Raw genomic sequence first — 27872 nt, 5'->3', positions numbered from 1 at the left:
TCACTTTGCTGTACACCTGAAACTAACACAACATTGTAAATCAACTACACTCCAGTGTAAAATCAAAAAGTAAAACAAAATAAAATACAAAGAGTAAGAGAAGGCCCTTCTCTAGGGAGAGAGTTTATTTCTGATTCCCTAGGAATCAGTCTTATTTGCGCTCTTTTCTGACTTGAGCAGCAGAGACAATGTCTCTTTGGGGTTTTGCTGAGTCTTAATCACCATGAACTCTACCACCCCGCTTCTTGCCCCAGGCAGAGTGCTTTAATCCCAGCTTCATTTCTCCAACCTTTGCACATAGCATTTTGTACACTCAGGGCATTTTCCATATTCTGCCTCCTTTTTCTGTGGGTTTTTTTTTTCCTTTATTACTCCTCCTCAGTTACATGTCTCTGAATATAAGGGCCATGTCTTATTCATCTTTGCCTGTACCACCACACCTACCGTGCTTGGAACAAATGCTTTCTCCATAAATTTTTTTTTTTTTTTTAATGGCAGACAAATTCAGTGAGTTTTGAAAGCTGTTTCACTGTTTGCCTTTACAAATTGAGAGCTGCCATTGTGGGTTTCTGCATAGCTGTCATAAGCCAACTCTCTGATAAATGTACTAGGTGGATACTATAGAAAAAAATGATGTGAGGTTGCCACATCAGAAAATCTAATTGCCCTATTTCGAAAGGAGAGGAACAAAACTAAGTAGAACAATTTTGTTTTTAATTTACCTACTGGGGAAATTGATATAACAAATGTCTACTGTCTAACCATCTACAAGCCACAAATGTAAGACTTGATGGGACAAAGACAAAGAAAAGAGTTATTAGAACAGCGCATTCGAAAAATGAACAGTATATATAACGCAGGTGTAGTTTTAACCAACACATCTGTGTGTAAGCGGTAGCACTATAAATTATTTTAAACATAAATAGTAATATACATTAAAAGGAGTGAGAATACTCATTTGCATAGACCCAATTCTCTGTGTCAGGGGAATTCATATCAAGGAAATAATTCAAATAGATAAAAGGCAATTCTTTACTAATAGAGACAAGATTTTTTTTCATATCTATATAAAAATTAAATTTACAAATTATATAGTTGTTAGACTTTCAGTATTTTAAGGTCAGCATTATAATTCAGGCAGCTGATGTATCAAACTTTGCTTACTTCTACCACTAGAATATGAAACAGCACAAACTGGGATATGTTTTGATACTAGTTTTAAAATGCAACTGTAAAGGTATATCAGTGATTACCAATAGCCAAAATATGCTGGTCTGAAATGAAACTTCCTGGATCTGTCTTCTCACAGCAAAGAAAAGATCAAATACATTTTTGTGGAAACTTTCCTAGATAGGAAAAAAAAAAAGTGGAAACTTTCCTAGATAGGAAAGAAGATAGTGCTCACATGCAGCAAAGCAGGTATCTTCCTTCAGGGCTTGTGAAAACAATGCTGAGATCTGAAAATTCATTAGCATAATTTTCCATAACCTTTGAATTTTCTTAGAGACTAGGAAAGATGCCATTAGGTTAGAAACACCCAGTGTTCTAAGAGGGGGACTATTGAAGTCACTTCTAGAAACCAAATAAATGACTTAATCTTTTGAAAGAGAAATAATCTTCTCTGAAGAGCCTAGTGCCTTTTATTACATTGATGAGCATTTACAAATGTGTGTTGATATTAAAAGGCAGTTTGTGTTTGTGCCAAAATTGCTCTACATACATGTGAGTGGTTTTCCTACGAGGCTGGTGAGTCAGGGGACAAATGCGAACTGGTGTCAGAGAAGGATTTGATAAAGTTGCCCCGATGGTTGTGTGTGCAGGATTATGACATGGGAACTAGATGATGGGACCCCTGAACACAATCATAGATGACTGAGGAGGTTGATTGATAACTTCTTGTCAACTTGGTGGGAGGTCTGCAGCAGCGTGACGTGGGGATCACTCCCTGACTCTGTCCTGTTTGTCATTTTTTTATCAGTTACTTGGGTTGAAAGTATGCTTATCACATTTTCAGCTGCCACAAAGTGGGGAGGGGTTGCTAATAGCACAGATGACAGAACCAAGGCACAATGAAATCAACAGGTGGGAACAGTGTCCGAAAATGGAATGCAAATAGGGAGAAAAGGAAATCTTGCTTTGGGGGCTGATAGTAAAATCAATAAGTTTACCATGGGAGACATGAGACTTGGTGAGAAAGCAGGGAAAAGAGGTCTGATTTTTTTTTTTTCCCATGCATTTCCAAATCAAACAGGGATCTTTGAAATCATGAAGACATTGAAATTTTAAAAATCAGGGTGTTTATGTCATGAAGTCTGATGGTTCTACCTTCTTTTGCATCAGACTACCCCTGGAGTACTGTGTGTAGATGAGAGCCTCGCATTTCAAGGGGTTTACTAAAAGAAATAGAGAGAAATCAGAGGAAGGTCGACAAAAGAGTGAAAGGGAACAGAAAGCCAACGGTACTAGATTGTTATTCTGTGCCTGGCACTGTGCTATGCTGGAAACTTTATATTTTATTTCTCCAGAGCCCTATGACATGGGCTGTGTTCATCAATTTATAGATGAGGAGACTGAGGCTTAATTTAAGGAAATTGTTTACAGATTAAAGGGCAGCAAAGGGCCAAATTGAGATTTGAATCTAGGTCTATAAATTGCCTAAACTTAAACTGCTTTCTCCTCCAGAGAAGCCATCCAAATTCATTGAGGACACAAGCATTGTCTACATATATTTTAAGCCTTAGCATATTGAAGAGGAAACAGACTGAATTATGTGGGTTTCCAGACATAAGAACTAAGGCATTTGGTACAATTTCGTGGAGCAGCTAATTTCTGCTTAATTTAAGGAAGAAGTGTTACTGAGAATTATCCCACCATGCAAAGATCCGTCCACATAAATCTTGAATTTCCTTTTACTGGAATAGTTGAAGCAAAGAATAGAAGGTCATCTATCATGGATATGTGGAAAAGATTCCTCTCTTTCTGAGCTCAGAGACCTGCACCATCCTTTCCAACACAAAAAATTCTGTGAGTCAATAAGCCAAGCCCACAAGAAATTCAACTATATTCAGAAAGGACCAATTTGCCAACTTCTCTGCTTTAGTACTTTTGAGCTTCTGCTGTTTAATCCCATGTAACATTCCAGATTGCTGGCATTTCTTTTCCAGCCCTACAACTCACTGGCCCTGTGACCATAGATCAGGTTACCTAACCTTTTCAGTATCATTTTCTCCACATGCAAATGGGCATGATAATACTGCCTTCTTCAAACGGTTGTGCAAACATCAAATAAGACATTCATTTTAAAAAAATGCTAAGCACCATTCCCAGATCATAGCAAAATCTCAGTCAGTGTTAATGATTGATAGTAACAGCATTGTGACTGTAGTTGTGATAAACAGAGTGACTTACATTTTGTTTTTCTTTTCTATTGTTTAATTCTTCAGCAAGGATATGAAGCTGCTCAATGAGGCACTTAGAGGCTCAGATGGCCCAGAGTATCCGAGGGGCTGCCTTTCCTATTACTCCACTGCACAGTTTATCTTAGAATCAAGCCAGCCCCTGGCAGAGTATCAGCAGGTCTGGGGAGGGACCCAGACATTGAATTCCACTGGGTTTCAGGACATGAGTCAAGGACCAAGAACCCCTTCCATGGGCACCTTTTATCTTCTTGCTATTTTTGTTCTTGAATGTCTTTTTGATCATTGACATTTATATGTGAAGCATGTTCATTTTAACACATTCAACTAGTTTGGAAGTATGTAAAATACAAAATGGGAGTCCGCGCTGCCATGTACTGACCCCGGACCCCCAATCCCCAGTGCCCACCTCCACACGTGCGCACATCCCCAAAAGGAGAGCTTGGTTGAGAACTTGATGTGTTATCCTTCCAGATTTTTATTTTTCCTTTTCAACCACGGAGTTCCCACTTTCCTATTTCATTTATATGCTCAACGATCGTGAAGTGTTGCCACTTTACATATGGCCGTAAGGATCAGAGCGGGCTATTCTCCCACAGACAGTAAGTAGCCTGTTTAAACCAGCCTTCTGGCTTATGGCATAAAGAATCATCAAAAAGATTATGCAAGCAAAATTGAATTCATTAGTATTTGCTTTGAAGATTTTACATTGAAGAGACTACTAATTTATAGAACTCCGTAGAGAAATAATATAACCAAAACCTTTATCATCCAAGAATGTGTCATAATTATTTTCTTTAAAATGTAAGACAAAGAATAACACTTAAATTTTTAAGAAGTGATTTAGACATTTTGATATCTTATGTTTAGAATAAAATATGATTTGATAGACCCTCAATTTCTAGTTAGTTTAGTCTTTTCCTACCACCAACTTGTGGGAGGGGTTCAGAACACTGCAATTCAGGGGAAGAAAATGTTTATCTTTTTCCATAATGCTTCCTTTTTTTGGGAGTTGTTTATTTAATAATCAGAATCAGACTCTTTTTTTTGCTGGCTTGGGAAGTGGCTACCAGTTTCGAATTCATTCTGATTTGATTAATTGGACCGCAGAGAAGATACTGGAGCAAAACTGACTAGAAGTTTCCTTTTTTGAAACTAAACATTTGTGCTTTGCTGCATTTTTTTGCCTGTATACATGAGACCACAGTGTTATATGTTCCTAAGTCCACTGTTGAATTGAGAACACTTGGGGTTTTATTTTGTGATACCTTCTCTTCCTGATGGATAACTTTTTGAATTTTAAATTCAGTGCTCGTGGTACATGAAATTTTCAGACTCAGGCTGACATGTCTGTGACAGGTCCTTGGTGTAGCTGGCGGCCCTTTCATATGTCACAGGATGCCATGTGGTCAGGTTATACAGACCAGAGTTTCCCAGGCAACCGAGTCATGCCCTATGGGGATTCCTTGGGGAAGTTGAAAAAAGATGTCAGAGATGAGAGGTCTGGAGCCACCACGTCTTAAAGCCATTGTTTGCTTTCTTTTGTCTTCTTCCCCGCATTCCCCATCATTCTACCGGAGTGCATTGTGGGAAATGCACTCCATCACTGGCACTCCAGAAGCTTCTTGGGGACACACAGAATTTTTTTTTTTTAATTTTATAGATTTGTGCTTTAAACTAGTAAGATATTCACACTGGATAAAATCACTTTAAAGTGAAGCATTGTAACATGAATCAAGGTACATAAAATCATTGTAAAGTGAATCAACTTACATAAAAATAAGTAAATAGCTCAGGTGATACACAGATTTGGGGAGAAAAAAGAAAGAAAAATTATGAGGTTGGCAGAGAACAATTGGACTCAGTTTCCAAAACTTCTATCATTCTAGTTTTTCTTTTTCTTAGTCCTTAACGACAACGATGGATGATACCTAACACTTTATTTTCCTTCGAATTCACAAAAGTTTCATATCTATCGATGCCTATCTGTGTAACTGTATGATCGTCCTTGACTTTTTTTTTCAACAAGGAGGAAGAGTTATTATTTGTTGACTGGAGGGAGAGAGAGACCTACAAAATTGCCTCCTGGTTCATGTCAAGAGAGCTTAGTCTGGAGCCTGATAAGCCTTTTTCTCATTCCCAGCCTCATCATTCACTAGTCAAGTGGCCTTGGGGAGTTCTTTGACCTCTCTATGCCTCAGTTTCTTTCTCTGTACAGATTTTTTTTAAGTGATGAGCTTGGGCACAGCAACTGGCATAATCCCTTCTTGTACATATTACAGAGTAATACTTCCTTAGAGAATAGCCTCATAACAAAGGTAATCTAATCTGTCTTAAAAAACAAAATCTTGCTAGGTTGAAATCAAGCCTCAGTTTTTTTGTTTGTTTTTTTTTTCCAATTTCTTCAAAGAGGATAGAGGCTCAAAATAAATGCTCAAGGTTACTGGATGGAATGCAAAACTCAAACACTTTTTCCCCCACCCCTGCCTCTATTACTAGAAAGTGGATCTCGCAAAATAGTCCTTTGAGAAAGGGGATTGATTTACTCCTGTAATAATTCCAAAGATAATATTAAGAGTCTTTTCTGTGCCATGCTCAGGGCAACGATCACTAAGGTTTGTTGCTCATTTGCTATGTACGAAACGTTACATCACATAATTCTCACGATACACATGTGAGATTTGGACTGCTTTCTCCCTGTTTTACAGATGGAGGAACTAAGGCTTGAAAGGAATAAGTAACTTGCTCAGATGACAGAACAGTTTTATCCCAGGGCAATCTGCCCTACTCTCATTTTTCCCCCCTCTCCCTCCTCCTCTTCTTTCTTCTTCATGTTATTGTACAAACCTTGATGGAGCCCTTGCTACATGTGAGTCACACATATTGGAGTCCCTCCAGGGTGGATCTTGAGACCTATTGTCTTCTCATTCTAGACTCTGTGGCTTCAACCCTGAGACACACACATGTGAGTCACTTCACATCACTTCACGTTTTGATATCTCCAGCCTGGATCTTTTCTCTGAGATCCTACTCCAGGCATGCACCTGTCAGTCTCAAGGACAGCCCAAACTCAACATATGAAAAGCTTCCTTCTTTGTGTCTCACCTCTCACCTCACCTTGTCTCAAACTAAATGCTCTTCAGAGGTGCCACCTCACTGCATGGTATGCCCACCCCCCTAGCCGCGAAGCCAGAAACAGCACTCGTTCCAAACACTTTTGTCTCCCTGCCCCCAGGATCGGCTCTTGCCAATGCCTCTCACTTCCTTCCATGTCTCTACGTCGCCACCTTCACCACCCTGGCCTCCCGACCTCATCTCTGGCCTCCACAACAGCACTGCCGTCCTAATTGTACCCCCGACCCTTGTTCCTTCCCGGTCCATCCTCCGCACCTCAACCAGAGCGGGATTTCTTCCAGCGCTGATTTCCTCATGTGGCCGCATCCCTGTCTTCAAGCTTTTCAGTGGATGCCATGGATCTTGTAATGAAGACCAAACTTTGAACATCCTTCCAGGACTCTTTTATGCATCCTGTCTCATCACTCTCTGCCCTTTGATCTCTGTGTGTCGGCTACCCTGATCTTCTGTCAATCCCTTAAATGAGCCACCTTCATCCAGATGCCTTGACACGTGCTGTTTCCTTTGCCTGAAAAGCCACCTGCATTCCAAAGTTTACCAACATAATGTCTATATTCCCTTTATACCTCAATAAGCAGAGCTTCTTTGCTGAAGCTTTTCTTAATCTCCCATACTGGATCAGGTCTGTCGATTTTATTCAAAGCATCTTGAATAACTGATGCTTATATACTTGTCTCTGTGTTTGACTAGTATCAGTTCTCTTAGCTAGAAGATGAGCTTGTGAGAACAAGGACCATGTCTCTTCAATTACCATGATACCTTCCCATGCCAAGCCCAGAGCCTAGAACATAGTAGTAGCTCAATAAATATTTGAACCAATATGCTGTGATGAAACGGTTATGACATAATTAAACTGTCTTGTGTTCTAGTTATCGGCGAAAACACAGTCTCTGTTTCTAGAGCAGGGATTCTCAGACTTTAGTGATGATCAGAATTACCTGGAGATCTTGATAAAACAGTGCTCGGTCCCATCCCCAGAGTTTCTGCTTCAGTAGGTGTGGGTTTGTCCAAACTTTGCCTTTCTAATGAGTTCCCTGGTGGTACTGCTGCTGCTGGTCTGAGGACCAGGCTTTGAGAACCATTGTACTACCCCACATACATTTTTAGAAAACAATCACTACATCAGTGTATTCCAAACATTTTTGAGAAATCACCCCTTCTTCATTTACTGCACTATGTACAGCCCTTGGATGCTCTGGGAGATGAACCGGTTTGCTCTTTGCTTAGTCATTTCCAGTCCTGGGAGAAGCTTCATACTTCAACCACTGTGCCTGGCGTTGCTCAGGGATTCAGTATCCAGCAGGGATTTGCTTTTTAGCAGGACTCTCCGGATTCTCAACAGAGACAAATGCCTGCAACTGACACTAAAAAGGAGAGGGAGGTTGGGGAGGCTTAGGTTTCAAACATCTTTCAGTGAGGAATTAGTTTTAAAGAGACACACAACAATAAAGCCTACTCTGAGTCCAGACGCCATCATTCACAGCAATCTTACCCTCTGCAACTGGCTGCATGCCAGCTTGGAGCCAGGTGCCTTTGTTGGATCTGAGTCAAGTGCCCTGCGGCCACCTACAGAGCACTCAGGTAGGATCCTGAAAGCCCCTCACCTCCATCCGCTCTGCTTGATTACTATTTCAGGTCCCACCAAAGGACTCCCAGCTGGCTGGCCAGGATCCAGCGGCTCAGACTTGCCCCTCCCATCGTACGAGCTGCCCTGGGGAGGATGAGCGGGGTCGGCAGGGAGGAATGACGATTAGACTGCCTCTTTGCTTGGAGCTCACCTCAGAGAGGTATTGTTTACACATGATGAGTTTATAGCTTATTATCCTGGGTCTAGTGTCTTCGGAAAGAAATAGGAGGGCCAGACAATCGAAGCAGAGATACAGGTTTTAATGGGAAGCAAAACGGCATGATAGACCGTTCTGGGGCGCGGTGGGATGGAGTGAGAGACCACCTGCACACGGAGAGGGGCAGGTATCACATGTCCTGCAAGCAGGTGAGCTCACTGGTTCTAAGCTAGCACCACAGACAGATGCTCGAGTTCAATTCCGAGGGCAGGCAGGTGACACGCCGCTTGCCCAAAGGGCACGTGTTTGAGGACATGCCTGTCTAGTTGAATCGAAGACAGATTTGTGGGTGTTTTATTAGACATTTAAAAGTACCTAGCGTGGTGGTCATGAGAATGCATCTCACAAACATTCAACTCCAGGGAAGGGACCCAACTAAGAGCCCAGCTGCTGTGCACCGAATTCCCTTGCTGCCTTCATGCCAGGCCATTTCCTTGGGCTGCTTTTAACCAGTGGGTGCAGCAGTGACACGAAGCAGGCCCATTCCTAGGAAACACAAGACGCCTCTGCTGGCTGGCTTTGGCTTGAGGCCTCTTCCGTGGCCTTCTGGAAACTTCCTTAGATTGCACAGAAGTCTGAGGTGCTTCCACTCAACCATCCTTCCCTCTGTCCTTCTCTTGGGATCAGACCCACATCATGGGCTGATGGGTTTTTCAGACATCCTGGTCCCTCCCCGTTTCTTCTTACAAACATGACCCCTAATATCCTTGCGGACTTACTCCTTCTCAGAGGATCCTGGTAAAATGAGAGGGCGCAGAGGAAAGAGAAACAGTTACTGAAAAGGGGTGGAGTGAGATTCTAAGAAATGCAGATATTTCTCTTTTCAGTTGGTCCAGGCTCTCCTCATCAGTATTGTTTACCAGGATTCTCTCTCTGTTTTCTGCCATCCACTGTCTCCCCTCCCCAACACACAACACACACACACGCACACACACACATGCATACGCATATGCTCACACACATGCTTGTTCTCCTAAAAAGGGTCTGCAACAAAGGTCCATCATCCCTGGGGAATAATTTGGCATTCAATATTTTCTACAGTCATGGCCACTTTTTAGACTTCCTGTCTTCTCTCTTACCTCAAGTGACAGTCTAGCACCTCTCAAACCACCCACCATAGCAAAAGTCATTTTCAAGACTCTAGCCTGAAAGCCTATTATATTCATGGAGTCATTAAACACAAAAAATGAGATCATATAAATAATCTTTATAACAGCCCTAGGAGGTATACACTATGATTCCCAATTGCTTTTTACCTGGTAGGCAATTGTGTGTGATCGTTAGGAATCAGGAAACCTGAGCCAGATCCTGTGTTGCCTCGGGAAAGTTACTTAACCTCTCTGAGCTTCTACTCCATCATTTGAGATAATGACATTACAGAGTTATTGTGAAGATTATAGAAGATAATATTAGATATGTGAAGAGTTAACATAGGACCCTACTCCCTTTAATGCTCAGTAGGGTTGACTATTGTTATCACAAAAATAGTTATGGTAAGGAAACAGGAGCAAGTTTTCCAACCCTTAGCACAAGGTATGATACATAGACAGTACTTAATAAATATTTGCTAAATGAATAACCTTTAAGATCAAGGTTTCTCAACTTTGGCACTGTTGACCTTTTGGACCGGATAACTCTTCATTGCGGGGGTTGTGTTCTGTGCACTGTAGCATGTTTAGCAACGTCTTGGCCTCTGCACAATAAACGCTGGTAGCAACCCCTAACCCAGTTATGACAACCCCAAAAGTCTCCAGACATTGCCAAATGCCCCCTGGGTATAGGGAATGACCCCGGTTGAAAACCACCATTTAAGATAGAATTGACATAGCCCCTAGATCTCAGAGGCTCAAAGTCCAATAGGGAAGCCCTCCCACCTTATTTTAGTTTTTGATTTAATTTACTATGCCGTGACAGAGCAAAATACTGTAACCGAGCAGGACCCTATGGGGCCTTCCTGGGAGAGACCTCGCCCCCATATCCTCTGCTGTAACTCCTCTCTGAAGTACCTAGATAATAGTATCTGATGCACATTCCCTGAGTTGTTTTACAGATGCTAAAACCACCACCAAATGGAAGATTTAGCTACCTGATGATCATGAGCACGTAGCCCCCAGACCTACTGGCACCTAAGTTTTGATAACATTAACCCCTGTGATACCACCCTGTTACCTCACCATCAACCAGTCAGAGAATTGTGCACGAGCTGATCGCATACCCTGGGATGCCTCTCCCTCACCTGGCCTTTAAAAATACTTTTGCTGAAACCCATCAGAGTTCAGGGTTTTAGATCACGAGCCACCTGTTCTCCTTGCTTGGTGCCCTGCAATAAACACTGCACTTTCCTTCACCACAACCTGGTGTCAGTAAGATTGGCCTTACTGCATGCAGGCGAGTATCCCCAAGTTTGGTTCGGTAACAATACTGAGTGTTTAAAGATCAGAGAGAAGGGTCATCAACCCATTTGGAGGGGTTGGGGATAGTTTGAAAGGCTTCCCACTGAGAAATCTGAGCTCAGGCTCATGCCAATTATGGTCTATCGGATCAACCTTTATACATGGACCCATTCGGTCAGTTGGAACTAATGATGAGAAGATCAGGCTTGGTTTCACTCCCAGCTCCATGGTTGAGAGAATGTATTCTAGCTTTTATATTTTAAAAGTTAACAACAGGGACTTCCCTGGTGGTCCAGTGGTTAAGACTTCACCTTCCAATGCAGGGGGTGCGGGTTCGATCCCTGGTCGGGGAGCTAGATCCCACATGCCTCACGGCCAAAAAACCGAAACATAAAACAGAAACAACATTGTAACAAATTCAATAAAAAGACTTAAAAAAAAGTTTAAAACAACAATAATTTTTTATCTTAAGCCTAAAATGATGATTCCTATTTCTTGCTTCTGAGGGAAACAGCAGTCTTCAGAACCATGAGGAAATCAATCTCTTTCCAGCTTTTCTTCTTTTGTGGAGACTAGGTAAGCAGAAAAGAGATCTGAAACATCAGTGCTTTTGTTACTCTGTTCTACTGAAGAGTAAAGCAAGGCATGAATGACCTTCTAATTTGCAAGAGTCCATTAATGAGTTATTTGATATGTTAAGATAGGCCTGGACTGGGGCGGAAGCTAAATTGTCCTGCACAAAAGGTAGGGGAGAAGGAAAGGCAGAGAGAGAGAAGTCTTTGGGTTTAGCGAGATTGCACACAACCTGGTGGGTGGCCAGGTGACTTGTAAGAAAAGAATATCTGGTATCACTTTAAATCAGCTTAGACCTCTGTGATGTAAACCCCTCTGATGGTGGTGAGGGTTGTACAACATTGTGGATGCACTGAATGCCACTGAATCACACACTTCCAAGTGGTTAAAATGGTAAATTGCATGTTGTGTGGACTTGTGATGCTTAATTTTCTGTGTCAACTTTTTTTTTTTTTTAATTTATTTTAGGCTGCGTTGGGTCTTTGCTGCTGCGCGCGGGCTTTTCTCTGTTTGCGGCCAGCGGGGGCTACTCTTCGTTGTGGTGCGCAGGCTTCTCGTTGTGGTGGCTTCTCTTGTTGCAGAGCACGGGCGCTAGGCACGAGGGCTTCAGTAGTTGTGGCTCGTGGGCTCTAGAGCGCAGGCTCAGTAGTTGTGGCGCACGGGCTTAGTTGCTCCGCGGCATGTGGGATCTTCCCGGACCAGGGCTTGAACCCGTGTCCCCTGCACTGGCAGGCAGATTCTTAACCACTGCACCACCAGGGAAGCCCTATGTGTCAACTTGACTGGGCTAAGGATGCCCAGATAACCCATAAAACATTATTTCTGGGTGTGTCTGTGAGGGTGTTTCTGAAAGAGATTAGCATTTGACTGGGCTTGAGCTGGGACATACGTACACTTTCCATTGAGCTTGGACATCAGCACTTCTGGTTTTCTCAGGCCTTTGGACCGGGACTTAGACCACTGGCCCCTGTCTGGTTCTCAGGCCTTCAGGCTTGGTCTGGAATTGTGGCACCGGCTTTCCTGGGCCTCCAGCTTGCAGATGTCAGATCGTGGGGTTATGAACTGGTCGACTGGACCCGTGCCAGGGTCCTATCCCAGGCCAAGACCCCTTGTCTTGGCCAGGGAGGTTCATTTTCTGCTTGGATTCGCACAGCCAGTAAAGAAACCGATGCTGAGACTGGGACAGCACAATCTTTATTCAACAGCCAAAAAGGGAGAAGCAGGAACTTAGTTCGCAAATCAACTTCTCAGCCCAGTTCGGGGGGAGACACCAAATATATTAGAGGGTCGAAGTAAAAGGGGGGCATTGGAAAGAGTAGGAGGAATATTCATGAGTTGTCTGAGAACCTGGGTATGGTTTGGACCCAGAACTGAAGCAGTTCTCCTTTTCAGTCCTTACATGGGCTTTTCTGTTGTTGTCATGGCAATCGTCAACGTCAACTGTCATGGCGTCTGTGGGTGTGTTATTTAGCATATGCTAATGTATTACAATGAGCATGTAATGAGGCTCAAGGTCGACTGGAAGTCAAATCTTCTGCCATCTTGGGCCTAGCTGGTTCTAACCAGTTCTTATGTTTTTTCTCTTTGCAGCTTCATCCTGAAACTTAGATAAGAGCAATTACTTTCCATTTGAGGGAGGGGCAGGGGTATGATTCTCGGGCAACAGGCTTGGTAACAGTGGGGCTTCTCAGCCTCCATAATTGGGTGAGCCAAACCCAATCCCTCATAATAGCTCTCCTGTGTATCTACATGTGTCCTATTGCTTCTGTTTCTCTGGAGAACCCTGACCAAGATGGTATTTTTCCACAATCAAAAATAAAAAACATTTGGGTCCCCAAACTTTAGTGACAACTGCTACACACAGAAATGCCTTTCTTGAGTGGTTTTGGGCAAAAAAGAGGTGCTGTGTTCCGTGTCTGGGTTGATGCAGGACAGAGAAGAGGAGAGAACAGTGGAGTAGGTGAGAGCCGGGGATGTAGTGAGTTTGGGGAGAGCCAGGGGAAACACGAGAGGCAGAGTCTAGAAGTCTTTCCAATTCTGGCAAAGCCACTAGACTTCCAATAGTACTGGGTTGGCCAAAAAGTTCATTTGGGGTTTCCCGTAACATCGTACAGAAAAACCCGAACGAACTTTTTGGCCAACCCAATACAAGGGAGTCAGGGATCACACCACTTGCGGTCACATTTTAAGGGATAGGGTACATCTAGTCATCATCTGGCTTAACATAAAGATGGAATTAAAAAGGTTCACAAAGACTGTAATCTACGTGCTAGCTTAGAATTTATCAGTTGCTATTTATATTAGCAATCTCACAGTGCTGTTATAAGGGTCAAAGTTAAATAGCTGTAAAAATCTAATACCTACCAATTTTAATGTCGGATGCTACCTTTTCACACACTGTTTCCTCTCTTTGCACCTTTTAAGTGGTTCACTTGTCTTTCCATTACATTGCATTCATTTGATAGTTATTGTCTTTGGCTTTTGTTCTCCATGTTTTTGCCCTCAATTTCCTCCTCCCTCCAGCAGGCCCCTGATTTTTGCTTCTCTTAGTGCCTTTCCCTGATCATTTGAGCATAGAAATGCCATCTTGCGCCAGGCCCGTGGCTTGCCAGGTGAGTATTCTGGCACCCAAGGATAATCCGGGTGAATTATGAAGGTGTTTTGCAGTGTAACTCTGAAAGTTCAGGATGAATTCCAAATGCTGTCCATTCCCAGCTAAGGTCTTGTCTGGCCAAGTCTTCAGGGTTGGCTCCACAGACATCTGCTGCTGGATCCCAGGAGTAGAGTATCTTCCTCTGTTGAGACTCCCTGGAAACCTGAAACTCCTGCTGGCGTGATGGGGGGGCGGGGGCGTGTTGTACCCACTGGCCCAAGGCTTCATGCTACCCAGTAAATTAAGATGCTGAGATGAATCTGGCATCTGAAAAACAGTAGACCCACTTTCAGATTCTACCCCTGACACTTACCCAAATTATGTCAGCGAGGAATTACTTTTTTGTGCATTTGACATTCTTACTTTCATTTTCCAGATTAGGCAACCATGCTGCAGAGTACTTTAATGCTTCTGCTCTATAAATGTTCATGTTACCGAGTCTAAGCTTGCTCTGCTCGCTGCACGACAGGCCAATAAATTGGGAGACAAGGTGTTGAGGCAAGGAATAGAGACTTTATTCGGAACGCTGGGCATCTGAGACGATGGCAGACTAATGTCCTAGAGTACCATCTTATCGGGGTCTGGATGCCAGTTTCGTTTATAGAACAGAGAAGGGGAGGAGGTGAGGAAGTAAAAAGGCCATAAGTCTTGCAAAATATCTCTTGGTTTTGGCCATCCTAGGGGAGGGGATGCGTTAATGTCTTCTTTTCTGCGGCCATTCACAGGTGGGCAGGGTCAGGGTGTTTCCCTGTGGGCTGAACAAAGGCACTTTAGTTTAACATTCAGGCAGGGGGCAGGGTTCCCCACGGGAGGCCATTATGTATGCCAATAGCTATAGACAGGACAAAAGCAATGGAAAGCAAAGGTCAAAGTAAAAGAAACAGATCCAACATGGAGTCAGATTTTGTTCTTCCCTGTTACATTCACGGTGTTTGGCCCACCACCAAGTAAGCAATTAATTAGTGGCAGTAACTTCTATTATTTTCATTGTCGTCGCTACTATTTCTTTCTCAACCAAACTCGAGTCTCTGTCTACCACAGTGGAACTTTCTGGGACATATGTTTGCTTTGTGCTTCAATTTTCCCAGTTCTACATTATTAACTAAACCTATGATATCCTTCATACATAAAATTAAAATTTTAATTGGAGCTCTTGGGAATAAAATATGGCCTCATGAATGTAACGTTTTGTGGGTGCAATCCACAAAACGTTTTAGGTTTGTGAGTGAGAGTACTCATGAAATTCAAAGTAGAATGAAAGGTATTTATGAAATACGTATTCATTGGGCACTTAGCTTTTGCATGGTATGCGAAATGACACTTAGACTCCAAACTCATGCCCTTTGAGTATGCTGCTGTGTGTCTTCAAATGGATGAGGAGGAAGAATGAAGGGAGAACCTGACACACTTGCCTCATCATCCTGGCTCTGTCTCACTAGCTCAGTAACCTTGGCCGGTGACCTTACCTATCAGTGAACCCCAGTTTCCTTCTCTGTTTAAGGGGATTAGAATAACCCCCTCGGAGTGCTGTTGGAGGATTAAATGAGGAACCCTACAGAACATTCCCTGGCAAAACGTTTGGCCCAGTGTAACTCACAGAATATGAGTCCCCAACTCTCTTCCCCATTCTGGGGGCAATGGTGTCGACGTCTCTGTCGCTGCTACTGTTACAGCTTAGCTGTCCTACAGCAAGAGAGCTTCCAAAGTTTTGCTAAGTGTGTTATGTTGGATTATGTCCCAACCGTTAACAACGGCGGTGCAGGGAATTTTAATACCTGCAACATATTCCATATATAATACTAGTGAAACAAAGCCATTCCCAGAAGTATATTGAATGCAATTCTCAACTATGTAAAACAGTGCTTCCAGAAGGAAGGTACCGTGATATCTGTGGCCATCTTTGAGGGGTGGGTGATGAATTACGCTTCTTCTCTCATCATACTTTATTTTTCTGAGGTTTTCAAAAAGAGCTTGTATTGGTTTTGTCATCATTAAAAAACAAATACTTATTACTGTTTTTAACTTAAGCCAGATCTGCAGACCTTCCATGCTGAGTCTACTTGTCAGCTCTATGGTGTACGGGGCAATTTATCTGCTTTTTTTTCTTGGCGGGGGGGAAGGGGGGTTTGTTTTTGTCTGCATTCTCTTTCTGTGCTTTTAAACCAGAGAACTGTTTCCTAATGAGAGCAATGTGTTCAAAGCTGCATGTCTGCGAGAGATCTTTCATTTACTGTACACTTAACTCATTGGGCAAAGCGATATTTAGGCAATTCTGAAGAAGTTTTTTTTTTTTTTTTTTTTTTTTTTTTTAGGCATGAGGGAGCATGGGGTGGGGTGTTTAATTGTAATGATTTTCCTCTGTGTCATTTAGCAGTTTTCCAGGGCTTTTCATTATGGCAGCGCTGAGCCATTTGAGGTACCTGCTTTCTAATCAGCCCTGGCTGCCTTCCAGGCAGCCTTGGCGGAAACTCACTAGGCACAGGGTTTAATTGGGGCCACCCACCATGGAAGCGCTTCCCCCCTTTGTCCGGAGAGATGGAAGCTCTTAATGTAATGCACATAAAAACGTCCAGTACTGCAGAGCAGGCACCAGGGCTCTGATGTCCCAAGGCTGTTATTATGTCCCAGTTCAATGTCAGGTTTTCAGAGAGACTCCATCCAATTGCGGGGGATGCTTGAACTCTCAGAAAGAGAGCAATAGAAAATATTGGGTTGCAGTCTGGACACAACCCCTGATGTTTGGAACCTCTCTAAATAGATCCCAGACTGCTGTAAAAATTTGAAATCACCCCCCTCCCATCCCTTTTACAATGATCCCTCTGGCACCTTGGATTCCTTCTATTAATTCCTTGCAGAAGCCAGTTGAGTTCCAATCCTTGGTTTTAAGTGATCAGCCTCTTGAAATGGTGCCTGGTAGCTTTGTGGAAACGCCAGCCTCAGGCATGGTGGGGGCCAAGTCACTACGCAGCTTCTGGAAACAGACTGCCTGCGTAACGGGGTGCAGGCCCCATACAGCACTCCTGGTGGGCAGGTGATTGTGTAGTTGGGTAGACGGGGTGTCTAGCAGCCCAGATCAGGGTGGTGGTTCAGGCGATGCGGGTTAATCAAGGGAAACAGAACTTCTTTTGTGCTTAAAATTGGAAATGTTTAATTTGGATGTGACTGTGGCATCTGCCAGCCTCCTATTGGCTGTGCTTCCCAGGATAACACAGTTGGCATCCTAGAACTAAAGCGTGGACCTGCTTTGCCCACCCCCAACCATAGCAGGGAAGAGGGATGGAGACAGGGAGAGCGAGAGAATGAATGCTAATGAGACTGCCGCTTATCAAGTGCTTCATCTAACCCCTTACCTGATGATCATGATGATCTCTATTGCTCCTCCCTCCGTCCCTGGGAGACAGTACTGTGTGTTTATCGTCATCTTGTAGATGGGGAGACTGAGGCTTATAGAGGGCATGAGATTATCCAGGTTTACCCAGTGGTGTCACCATCCTACCTGTTTGACTCTACAGCAGCCCTTCTGAAACGTTCATGTGTGTACCACCACCTGGGGACCTTGGTCTCACGCAGGTTCTTGATTAGTTCAGGACGGGATTCAGGTCCGAGGCTGGAGCTGAGGTGCTGCAGGTGATGGGAAGCCTGCTGGTCTGGGGACTGTACTCTGAATACGGAGGAAACAGACAACGGTTGGGTCTTGACTAGCTGCATATAACATTCACCTGGAGCCAGGGGGCTTTAGAAATACTCCTGATGGGCATTCAGACCCCCTAATTCAGGATCTCTGGGGTTAGGATTTGGCCAGTGTGCACCTAGGTTGAGGCCATCTGCAGAGTTGGGGAGGGAGTCCTATGGCTAAAATGATCAGGGTGAGCCTCAAGGCCCTTAGGTTTACTCGAACAGCAACGAGAATGAATGGTTTGGTTAGGAAGGGAAGGGGAAAAAAGAAAGACCACTGGGTACTGGAGGGCGAGGGACGGGATACAAAATGAGGCCAAGCTGGGGAATAAGGGAGGGAGCGAAAACCAATAAAAACAGCTGGAGCTGGTTCACAGGCAGGTGTGGAGCCAGTTGGGTGGTGGATTCCATTCCTCACAGGAGGTGGGAGTAATGAGGTTCCCTGGCTGGGACTGGCCAAGGAGGGCTGTCTCAGCAGCCTGGATTGTTTTCCTTCCGGGCAATGAGGTTTCCATTCAACATAGTATCACCGCGAGTGAGCCCTGTTCCTGGTACTGGAAACAAAGATGTCGATGGCATCGTCTCTGCTCCACGCAGGCCGTGACAGTTGGGGTGGGGTCTGGCCTCCACTGTGCTTGTCTCACTGACCCATCAGAGGCTGAGGGAATGGTAGGTTGTAGGAACACAGGGAGGTGGACTTAACCCAGCCAAACTCAGCCCAACCCAGCCACGGTGATCAGGGAAGTCTGCCCTAGATGAGATGCCCCTCGTCTTCAGCCTCAGGGGTGACAGGCGCTGAGGGCCTGAATTAAAGCAGTCACGGTGAGGATGAGGGACTGATCCTGAGGCATCCTGAGGTTTGATGACCAATATCTCCCCCTCCGCATCCGAAAAATACAAGCTAGTGAATATAACAACAACAAAACCAAACCACGGGGGGAAAGTGGTGGGGCGGGGTGGGATGAATTGGGGGATTGGGATTGACATATATACACTAATACGTATAAAATAGGTAACTAATAAGAACCTGCTGTATAAAAAATAAATAAAATTCGAAAATTCAAAGAAAAAAACTAAAACACACACAAAAACCACACTCACAGATACAGAGAACAAACTAGTGACTTCCAGCGGGGCTGGGGCACTATAGGGTCGGGGAGTGGGGTGTATAAACTATTGGGTGTAAGATGGGCTGCAAGGATGTATTGTACAACACGGGGATATAGCCAGTATTTTGTAATAACTGTAAATGGAGTGTAACCTTTAAAACTGTATAAAAAATAATAAAAAAAAAATAAAAGAAGTTGATCAGTGGAAAAAAATAAATCTCCCCCTCCCGGCTTTGCCTCCCAAATTCAGGGGAGACGCCCAAACTTCCCAGCTTGGGGCTCTGGGCAGATGGCAGCAGATGGATAGTCGCTGATGGTTCACGCTTGGTGCCTTGTTGAGTTTAGGTGCCTCTGACGCAGCCAGTCAAATTGCCCTTTAAGTGGCTAGAAATACGTGTCTAGAGCTTGGAACAGAGATTTGAGCTGGAAAAAGAGATCTGGGAGACACCGGCACATCAGATGGGATGTGAATGTCCAGGAACGGAAGAGGTGATCTTATGAGAAAAGGCAAGGGGAGGGAATGGAAGTCTGTGGGTGCCAACCTTTAAGGGACATAAAAACGGCGGAAAAGTTTTTGATAAGTAAAAATTAAACAAGAAAGGAAAAAACAGGACAAGGTAATGACCTGGAATCTGAGCAGGTGAGAGGTGTTCGAAAAGGAAGCAGTGACCGTGAATTTCAAATGCTACAACAATTTAAAGACGATACACTGCCATGGGCTCAGTTTCTCTCTCTATCAAACATTTTTAATGGTTCTCTCTGAGTGAAAGGAGCAGGGTCTACACATTTTGATCTCTCTGTATTTTTTAATTTATTTTTTTTTGAAGTATAGTTGATTTTATTTCTCTGTATTTTAAAATAGCTTTTCTCATCTCATGATTATGAAATTACCCTTTGGAGTCTGGCCTTGGTGGGGACAGTTTCAGGAGACTGAGGGCAGAAGAAGTGAAGGATAAATGACCAATGCACTTACCTTCACCTACACGGTCCAGCCTTTTGAAAGAGCACTCCGAGAGAGTGGGAACACGTGGGAAGGATGCTGAGTGCATGGGGGGAAGTGATGAAATTGGTCATTTAGAAATTGTAATGCAGTACTCAGCAGCGGGTGGGATGAATCTCTGCTCCCATTCACTTCCCCAAGCCAAGATAAGAAAAGGCTTAAGAAAAGATTGCAACCCAAGCTGGGCACTGTGGATGGCTGTGTCCTGCCTGGGCTTGAGTTGAAATGAAATCCAATAGGTCCTAGGCTTCTAAATCCTGCCCGCAAAGGAGTCATTAGCCCAGAGGGGCACTCTTGTCCTAATTTGCACAGCTTCCAAATTTTGGCTACTTTCCTTCGAATGCTGGCTCAGAAGGGCACACCATTTTTTTTCATTTAATTTTTATTTTATATTGGGGTACAGTTGATTTACATTGTGTTAGTTTCAGGTGTACAGCAAAGTGACTCAGTTATACATACACAGAGAAAGATAAATATCATATGATATCATATCATACTATATGTGGAATCTAAAAAGATGATACAAATGAACTTATTTACAAACCAGAGACAAGCTCACAGACTTCGAAAACAAACTTACGGGTACACCATTTTTGAATGCACACCCAGGCACTGTGTCTAGGAGCTGCAGCCCTTAAATCTAGTGGAAGATACCAGAATCCAGCCTGGAGTTTAGTTGAAAGAATATTCAGATGACATCCGTCTCTAAGCAACAGTTCACAGCTGAAGGAAGTAGAGTGGCTACAGGAATAAGGTTCAAAGAAGTTCCCAAAAAGGGGAGAAGAGCTATCATTTAACAAGCACCAGTGGTTTGGGGTTCTGCATCAGACATTTTCTGTTTTATTCAACCCTCATGAAAAAAAAGATGTGAAATAAGGATCGTTCACCCTGTGCGACAGATGAACACGTAAAGACTGCGTTCAAGGTCACATAGCAAAAATACAAGGCCTACTTTGAAACCCAATACAAACCAACTTAAAAGGCAAAGGAATTGGAAAGAGGTTTCTTGGCTTAAATGGCAGTGATTTCAAGGATTAAAGGAGCAGGTACAAGAATCATGGTCTCAAACTGGAGCGTGCATATTTTCTTCTTTCCTTCCTCCTCGATGGATTTCATTTTTGCAGCTCGAGAGGATGGCTGCTGAAATATCCAGGCTTTAATCACATATCGTGACAACCTCAGGTGAAACATGGGTTTATTCTCCCAAATTGTGTAGATCAGCACCAGTAAATGGTTCTAACAAGTCACACTTGAGTCCAGACCACCACCACGCCCTGCCCCCCACAACCCTGCTTTGGCCAAACATTTTTTGCCCAAAAGAGAGTGTTATTATGTTTGGGCAGGTCTAAATCATGGATTAAACCAGAAGAATGGAGATGGAAATGTTTAGAAGGCAAATCACTCTCTCCAAAAATTCAAAGATCTAATCAAATAACAAATTCTTCCTGCTCATAACTGTATCAAGGAGCCAATCCCAAGCCCGTCCTTTATTCTTTCTATTATACTTTGCTTTCTCCATGAATAAAAAAAGAGTCAAAGGCATCTCAGAAGCTTTAAACCCTATTGGCTAGGAAGCAGTGCTGGCATTCACATGGAGGTGTAAGTACAGTGGGCCACAATTATGGGTTTGTAATATATTTAGTTACATCAGAAACACCCAGGTGTTGGTTCAAAGACAGATGTCTGGGCCTCATCCCAGACCCACTTAATTGGAATATTCATAGGGATGCCCAGAAATGTCAGTTCTAACAACTGCCCAGGTGATTTTGATTAGCAGTAGTTGTTCCCAATCTTGGCTTTCCCGGGCTTCGGGCAGATGGGCTGGTGTTAAAGATGTGAGTTTGGGAGTCATCAGGGCAGATGTCTAAGCCTGCGCGTGATGAGATCTGGTGGTTGAGAAGGAGAGAATACTTCATGTAGACAAGAGTCATTTCCCTTTCTCGGGCAGCCTGAGATTTTCCAGAGCTTTGGCAAAGTGTATGCTCCATTCTTTGCTGCACAGGGAGTGCAGAACTTGGCCTTGAGTTCGTCTGTGGGAATAGGGAGGCTAGTTGTAATTCTGCCTCTCCAGTCTGGAACAGACAAGCTACTTTTAATTGTAGGGCTTGGGAAAAGACTGAAAATAGAGCCGGGAAGCAGCACATGTAGACAGAGCAAGGGAAGCTGAGATGAATAGAGAAGGTCTCAACATAGAGACAGTCAGACAAGCACAGGTTGCAAAGAGAAGAAATTGATGCCAGTGTCCCAGGAAAGTGGCATGAAAGACTAAATATAATTTGAGCTGAGAGAACAGTTGGTAGTTCCTAAATTGTGTTTGCGGATGATCTCCTGTCACTAAGGAAAACCAGTCTATGCATGTCATTTGCTTGAATTTCACTCTTTATTTTGCATGGTGAAGGAAGCACTTTATCTTTCTGGATGGTTATCTCTAAAGAAGATGCTGCTCTGTCTTCCTCCCTCTCCGCCTCCCCACTGTTTTTGAGGATGCTGTTGTAACTGCACCTTGTTTTCTGAGACATTGGCCAGAAGGCAGCCCTTGCCTCTCAGGGCTCAAGGATAGAAATCCATTTCGGTCTCTTTATTTTTCTTTTTGGCTACTGTGTTGAAATAAGTCCTGTTTACTGTTTCTAGGTTACCCTGTTCTAGGTTCGGATACTTAGCTTTGGACATCTTTCTCTTTGGACGTGAAAATGTCTTCTACAGGAAACCGTCAGGAACCTGTTAAATAGAACCTGACGGACCATTCAGTGCAGCTTTAAAATGCCAGAGGAGGGCCACCATCCCTCTGTGAAAGTCAGCTGTGATGGGAGAGGGGCTAAATGTTTCTTTCTTTCTGTGGAAGAGACCCTTGCATCCTCATGGAGCGGAGATCAAGGAAAAAGTGAATCAATAACAGGGATCACTATTTATTTCTTGCTCTGACCAGGAGGAGGTATGTGACTTAAAGCATATTATCTTGAAAAAGAGGTTAAACTTATGTCAGTGTAAAAAGATGAGAAACCAATACCTAGAACTGTACCACTGATTTTAAAGGATGGAAAAGAGTGAAACTCTGTGATCTCTCCATTTCCCCACCATTCCCTCCCTGTCTCCCTTCCTTCCTCCCTTCCTTCCTCTCTTTCTCTCTCTCTCTTTCCTTCCTTCCTTCCTTCCTACAAATAGTTACTGAATGTCTTCTCTGTGCCAGGCTCTGGGCTAAGTATGACAGAATACACCATGACAGGGATTATTTTTTTCTTTTCCCCATTTGTTCATGCAGTGTTTGTGTCCCTCTCCCAGACTCATATATTGAAACCTAATCCGCAATGTGATGGCATTTAGAAGGGAGGGCTTCGGGAGGTGATTGGGTCATGAGGGCTGAGGCCTCACGAAAGGGATTAGTGCCCTTATAGGAGAGATCCCTCGCCCCTGCCACCTCGTGAGGACACAGCAAAAAGGCCATCTATGAACCAAGAAGCAGGATCTCACCAGACATCAAGCGAATCTGCTGGTGCCTTGATCTTGAACTTCTCAGCCTCCAGAACTGTAAGAAATATATTTCTGTTGTTTCTAATCCACCTAGGCTGTGGTATTCTGTTATAGCATCTCAAATGGACTAAGACAGATTACTATGAACTTTAGATATTCTTTACAGTGTCTTAGATTTATAGTTTTTAAAATCAGCTCAGATTTCGATTTCCAAGTAATTTAGAAGCTGGTGCTCCTTTGCAATTCACAACTGAAAGGACCATGTGCTCCCGACTCTCTGTCACCATCTAGAGGCAATTTATACATATTGCAGGGCTAGTTCCTGGAATATCGAGTGTGGAAAATCATCCCAGGAGGTGGGGCTTGCAGTGTTTGTGTATCAGCCCTACAGAATAAATTGGACCCAGTCATCTGCAAATGAATGGAATGGGAAGTTTTGCTCACATAGGAGTATATGAGACGGGGGTCTTGATTTCTGTACCAAACCATGGAGGGCTGGGATCTCCTGGGCGCAAACGTTTCCGAGGGTATGGGAGAAGAGCTGTAAAATCAGTGGGGGATGGGACACTTAGATGAAGTTCAAGAGGAGGCCTCCAGTCCCTCAGCAGTGGGCACTCAACAAATAGTTGTCCAATTGAATGAGAAGCTATGAGGCTCCAGATCAATGGAGAAAAATGCCACAGACTAGGACTGGAGTCCACACTGTTCATCCAGGTTCTCACTAGGGGTGATTTTGTTTCCCAGGGACATCTAGTAACATCACAACATTTTATCACAATTGTGAGGGTGCTACTGGCGTGTAGTGGGTAGAGACCAGGGACGCTGCTCAACATCCTACAATGCACAGGACAGCTCCCACCACAGAGAATTATCCAGCCCCCAAGGTCAATGGTGCAGAGGGTGAGAAGCACAGGTAAGAAGTGTTCTCTGAGACTCAAGCCCTGACCATGGTGAGGAACCTCTACTCCTGGTCGCAGAAGAGCACGACCAAAGGGCTGTGGATGACTTCATGCAAAGGTGTCTCACTGGAGAGATGCAGATCAGGGACATGGTTTCATTGGGCCAAGTGTGGGCACACCATGTACCCCTCCAGCTTCCTTTAGAAGCATAAAGCACTGAAGTTACCTGTGTCAGAATCACCCGCAGCTGCTTGCTACAAATGCATATTTGGGCCCAGCACCAAAACTACTGAATCAGAATGTCCATGGCTGGTGGCCCAGGCATCTGTATTTTAAGCCAGCATCATGGGTGATTTTGATGCACATTCAAGTGTGACATAAGGTGGATAAGTAAAAGAAATTCCGGATATCATCTGTTCTTATTTTTAAAGCCCACTTATAAAGGGCTCAGAAGAACATTCACTTAATCCTTGGGATATCCTTTTGCTATATTGTGTTTACTCCTGTTTTACAGATTATAAAATGGAGGCCACAAGAGCTAAAACAGATTACATCGTGAAACCCACGTGATTTGTTTAACCTGGGTTTTCTCACTGTGAGGCGTTTACAAACAGAAGCTGTACCACCTTCTCTGCTTTTCTAGCCCCAGCTTTAGATCTTCACTGATGCATCCAGTGAAACAGACTCTGAACACACACACACACACACACACACACACACGCACACACACACCCGTTAAATCTAAGTTTCTTACATGCTTCACCCACAGCCTACAAGGTCCTGTTGACCTGGCCATCTGCTATTTCTGTCTCTCCCTCTGGCCTGTAGGCCTTCCATCATGGCAGGTACGTTTCCTACTTCAAGACCTTCACACACTGTGCTCTGTCTCCTGACATGCAAGACCTCACTCCTTTCTTTCTTTATAAAACTGACCCACTCTCTTTGGTCCTCTTTGAAATGTCAGCTCCTAACAGACATCTTACAGTTGCACACCCACTCTTAGACCCCCTCCAATTAAATTAGATTCTGCTGTTATTCTAATTTAGGACCCCATTCTTTTCCTGTATAGTATTTGTGATCATTTTGGTTCTGGTATTGTCGAGTTATCCCTTGAGGGTCTTTTCCGTTAGCCCGTGAGGAGAATATATTTTGTTCATCACTGCAAACAGTGGGGATCAAAAGATCAAATAAATGTGTGTAAATGAGCAGGCACACAGCAGAGGGGGTGCGCATTCATGGTGGTGGCAGCGGTGTATGTTACGGCTCATTTCTGCGGGTTGCGGGGTCTGGGGCCAGGATTCAATCTTGAGGAGTTGGAAACGTGGTCACTTGAAGAGGTGAGGCCACCGCCGGCCAGCCTGGGTTTTCACACGCTGCAGCCGGTGGCAAGGCTCTTGCTTCCAGCCCTCCAGGCCGCCTGAGATTTGCGAGTTACCGGGATTACTCTTTGGGTAGCGAGGTACTCTTCAGCCCAGCCAAGCCCAGTTTCCTCCACCTTATCAAGGGGTTAATAAGGCCCACCTTTGCAAGGAGAGGGTCCGAGGTGAGCGAGATAAAGCAGAGGAGGGCAGCTGGCCCTTTGGAGGTATTGAGAACGCTAAATATCTGGGCTGTCTCGCCAGGAGACTCGTAAAACAGAAGTCTGCACCGGCAGCGAGAGGAGTCGCGCCGCTCACCTGAGCTGCCCCCCTGCTCGGCTCATCGCTCCGTGCGCTTCAGTGACGTTTTCCCAGCCTGGCCCAGGGCGCTCTCCTCCCTCCCTCGGCGGTCGCTCCCTCCCTCCCCCTTCCTCTCCCCCAGCCTCCCCTCCCCGTGCGCCCCCTCCCTCGGAGCGGGAGCGGGGAATCCCACGCCCTTGCACCAGCCCGGGGGCTCGGACGGGCCCGGGAGCCGCTGGTCGCCAATCACCGTGCGGTGGAGAGGCGGGCGCTCGGCTCCGGCGCGCTGGGGGAGCCAGCTGGCTCTGCTGGCCCCGGGAGCCTCAGACGCTCACCCCGACACAGACAGACGCACGGACGGGAGGGCGGGCGCGAACAGAGTCCCCCGGCCGTCTGCGCTCGGAGGCGCGCGCCAGCCCTGGCCCGGGGCTCCCCCGTCCCGCCTCCGGGAGCCGCAGGCGGCGCTGTGCAGACCGGCGCCGGCGGGAGGGAGGGCGCGCGGGCGGCCGGAGCCGGGGAGGCCCGGCGCGCCCGGCCCGCGATGTGAGCGGCGGCGGCTCCCACCTGGCGCCGCACCTGGAGCGCCGCGCTCCGGGGCGGCGGGGAGAATGTGCGCCGCCCGCAGCCGCCGCGCCCGCACCTGACCATGGAGTGCGCCCTCCTGCTCGCGTGCGCCCTCCCCGCCGCCCGCTCGGGCCCGCCGTGGGGGCCGGCGGGACGGGGGCGCGTGGCCAAGGCAGGTGCCCGGCGGGGAGGCGCCGATGGTGGGTGGCCGGGGACCCCAGCCCCGCCGCGCCCCTCACGCACGGTGTCACCTTTTCTCTTGCAGGCGCTCCAGCTCTGCTGCCTTTGCTGTGCGTCGGTCGCCGCAGCCTTAGCCAGTGACAGCCGAGGCGGCGGCGGCAGTGGATTAAACCACGGTTCGTATTCGCCCCCCCCCGCCCCCCCCCCGCAGCAGGGCCTCTCCAGGCACTTTGTCCCTTCCTTTCCCCCAAAGAGAGAAAGGGCAGAAGAGGTCACCCCTCCCCCCACGTGGCAGGTGTGCGCGCGTCCTGGAAACGGTTCCTGTTTGGAGAGGGGGATGTGGCCCGGACTCCGAACTTATCGGAAGAATCAGTGCCTCAAGCTGCAAGTCACATAAATGAGAAAACAATACTTTCCCTCGTTCACAGACGGCTGGTTTTAAAAAAAAAAAAAAAATCCGTGCTGCGGTGAGAAATTAGAAAGTGAGTGGACATTGACCAGGTAGCTGATATCAAAGGGCACCTTCCTCATCTCCTTCCTCTTCCGGGAAAGGACATGCCCCCTTCTTCCCCCATCTTTCCTCTCCCCCATCTTTCCTCTCCCCCATCTTCCCTCCCCCCACTTCAATCCTGTCCCCTTTCTCCCTTTCCTTCCTTCTTTCTCCTTTTTCTCTTCCCTCGTATCATTGATTCCCAAAGATCACTTTTAGAGAGAGGAAAGCAGGTAGCCTCTGGCGGGGGTGGGGGTGGGGTGGGGGGGGTTTGCTTTATCTCCTTTGAAGTTCCCTAGCTTCAAACTTCCAGAACGCTCTTTACTTCTGTCATTTATTAACTTCTCCCTGACACCTGGAAGGAAAATCCTTGTTTCCATTGTTCCCATCAGCTACTGGAGAACAGCTGATTCCTGATCCAAGGTTTCTATAGCAAGACCTTGATGTCTAGCTGGGGTTCTATCATTTTTTAGGGTTATCTCCTCCTCTCAGGGGACCAGGGATCATACTGGGGAGAGGGGGGATGGCAGAGTCATGGAGAAAGGCTGTGCCTCCAGGGAGTGGGTGAGTGAGGGGACAGGGGAGAGCCAGGAATTTGCCCTTGAGAAATTCACCTTTTGTCCAACCAGAAAAGCTGGCTGCAGTCTCTAAAACAACCCCTCATTGTTTCATCAGGGCCAAATGGCTGGAGGTCCCCTCCATTCCAGCTACCACCTGTAAGGACCTCATCTTTAGGTAGCCCCTGAGCCGATTAATCAGATCACTCACTACAGGGGCTCTGACTGCCCCTCTTCCCATCAAGGACTGAATATTAC

The 27872-nt window shown here is 45.4% G+C and overlaps 1 protein-coding gene and 1 long non-coding RNA gene across 2 annotated transcripts in view; one reads left to right on the top strand and one right to left on the bottom strand.

The window, feature by feature from the left end:
- Positions 1-27872, top strand: part of ADAMTS18 (ADAM metallopeptidase with thrombospondin type 1 motif 18) — a 425082-nt gene that overhangs the window by 246927 nt on the left and 150283 nt on the right. Inside the window, exon 7 of the mRNA XM_082438969.1 lies at positions 26653-26743. Coding sequence (XP_082295095.1) covers positions 26653-26743 — 91 coding nt within the window. The remainder of the gene's footprint in view (positions 1-26652; positions 26744-27872) is intronic.
- LOC309649349 lies at positions 14508-25702 on the bottom strand. The gene is made up of 2 exons (XR_014257045.1): positions 17511-25702; positions 14508-14769 (listed from the first exon to the last, which is right to left on the bottom strand). It is a non-coding gene; the product is annotated as an uncharacterized lncRNA (long non-coding RNA).

This window comes from Balaenoptera physalus (assembly GCF_965194825.1).
Source record: "Balaenoptera physalus genome assembly, chromosome: 19".
NCBI classification, from domain to species: Eukaryota; Metazoa; Chordata; class Mammalia; order Artiodactyla; family Balaenopteridae; genus Balaenoptera; species Balaenoptera physalus.
This window is presented reverse-complemented; position numbering and strand designations above follow the sequence as displayed.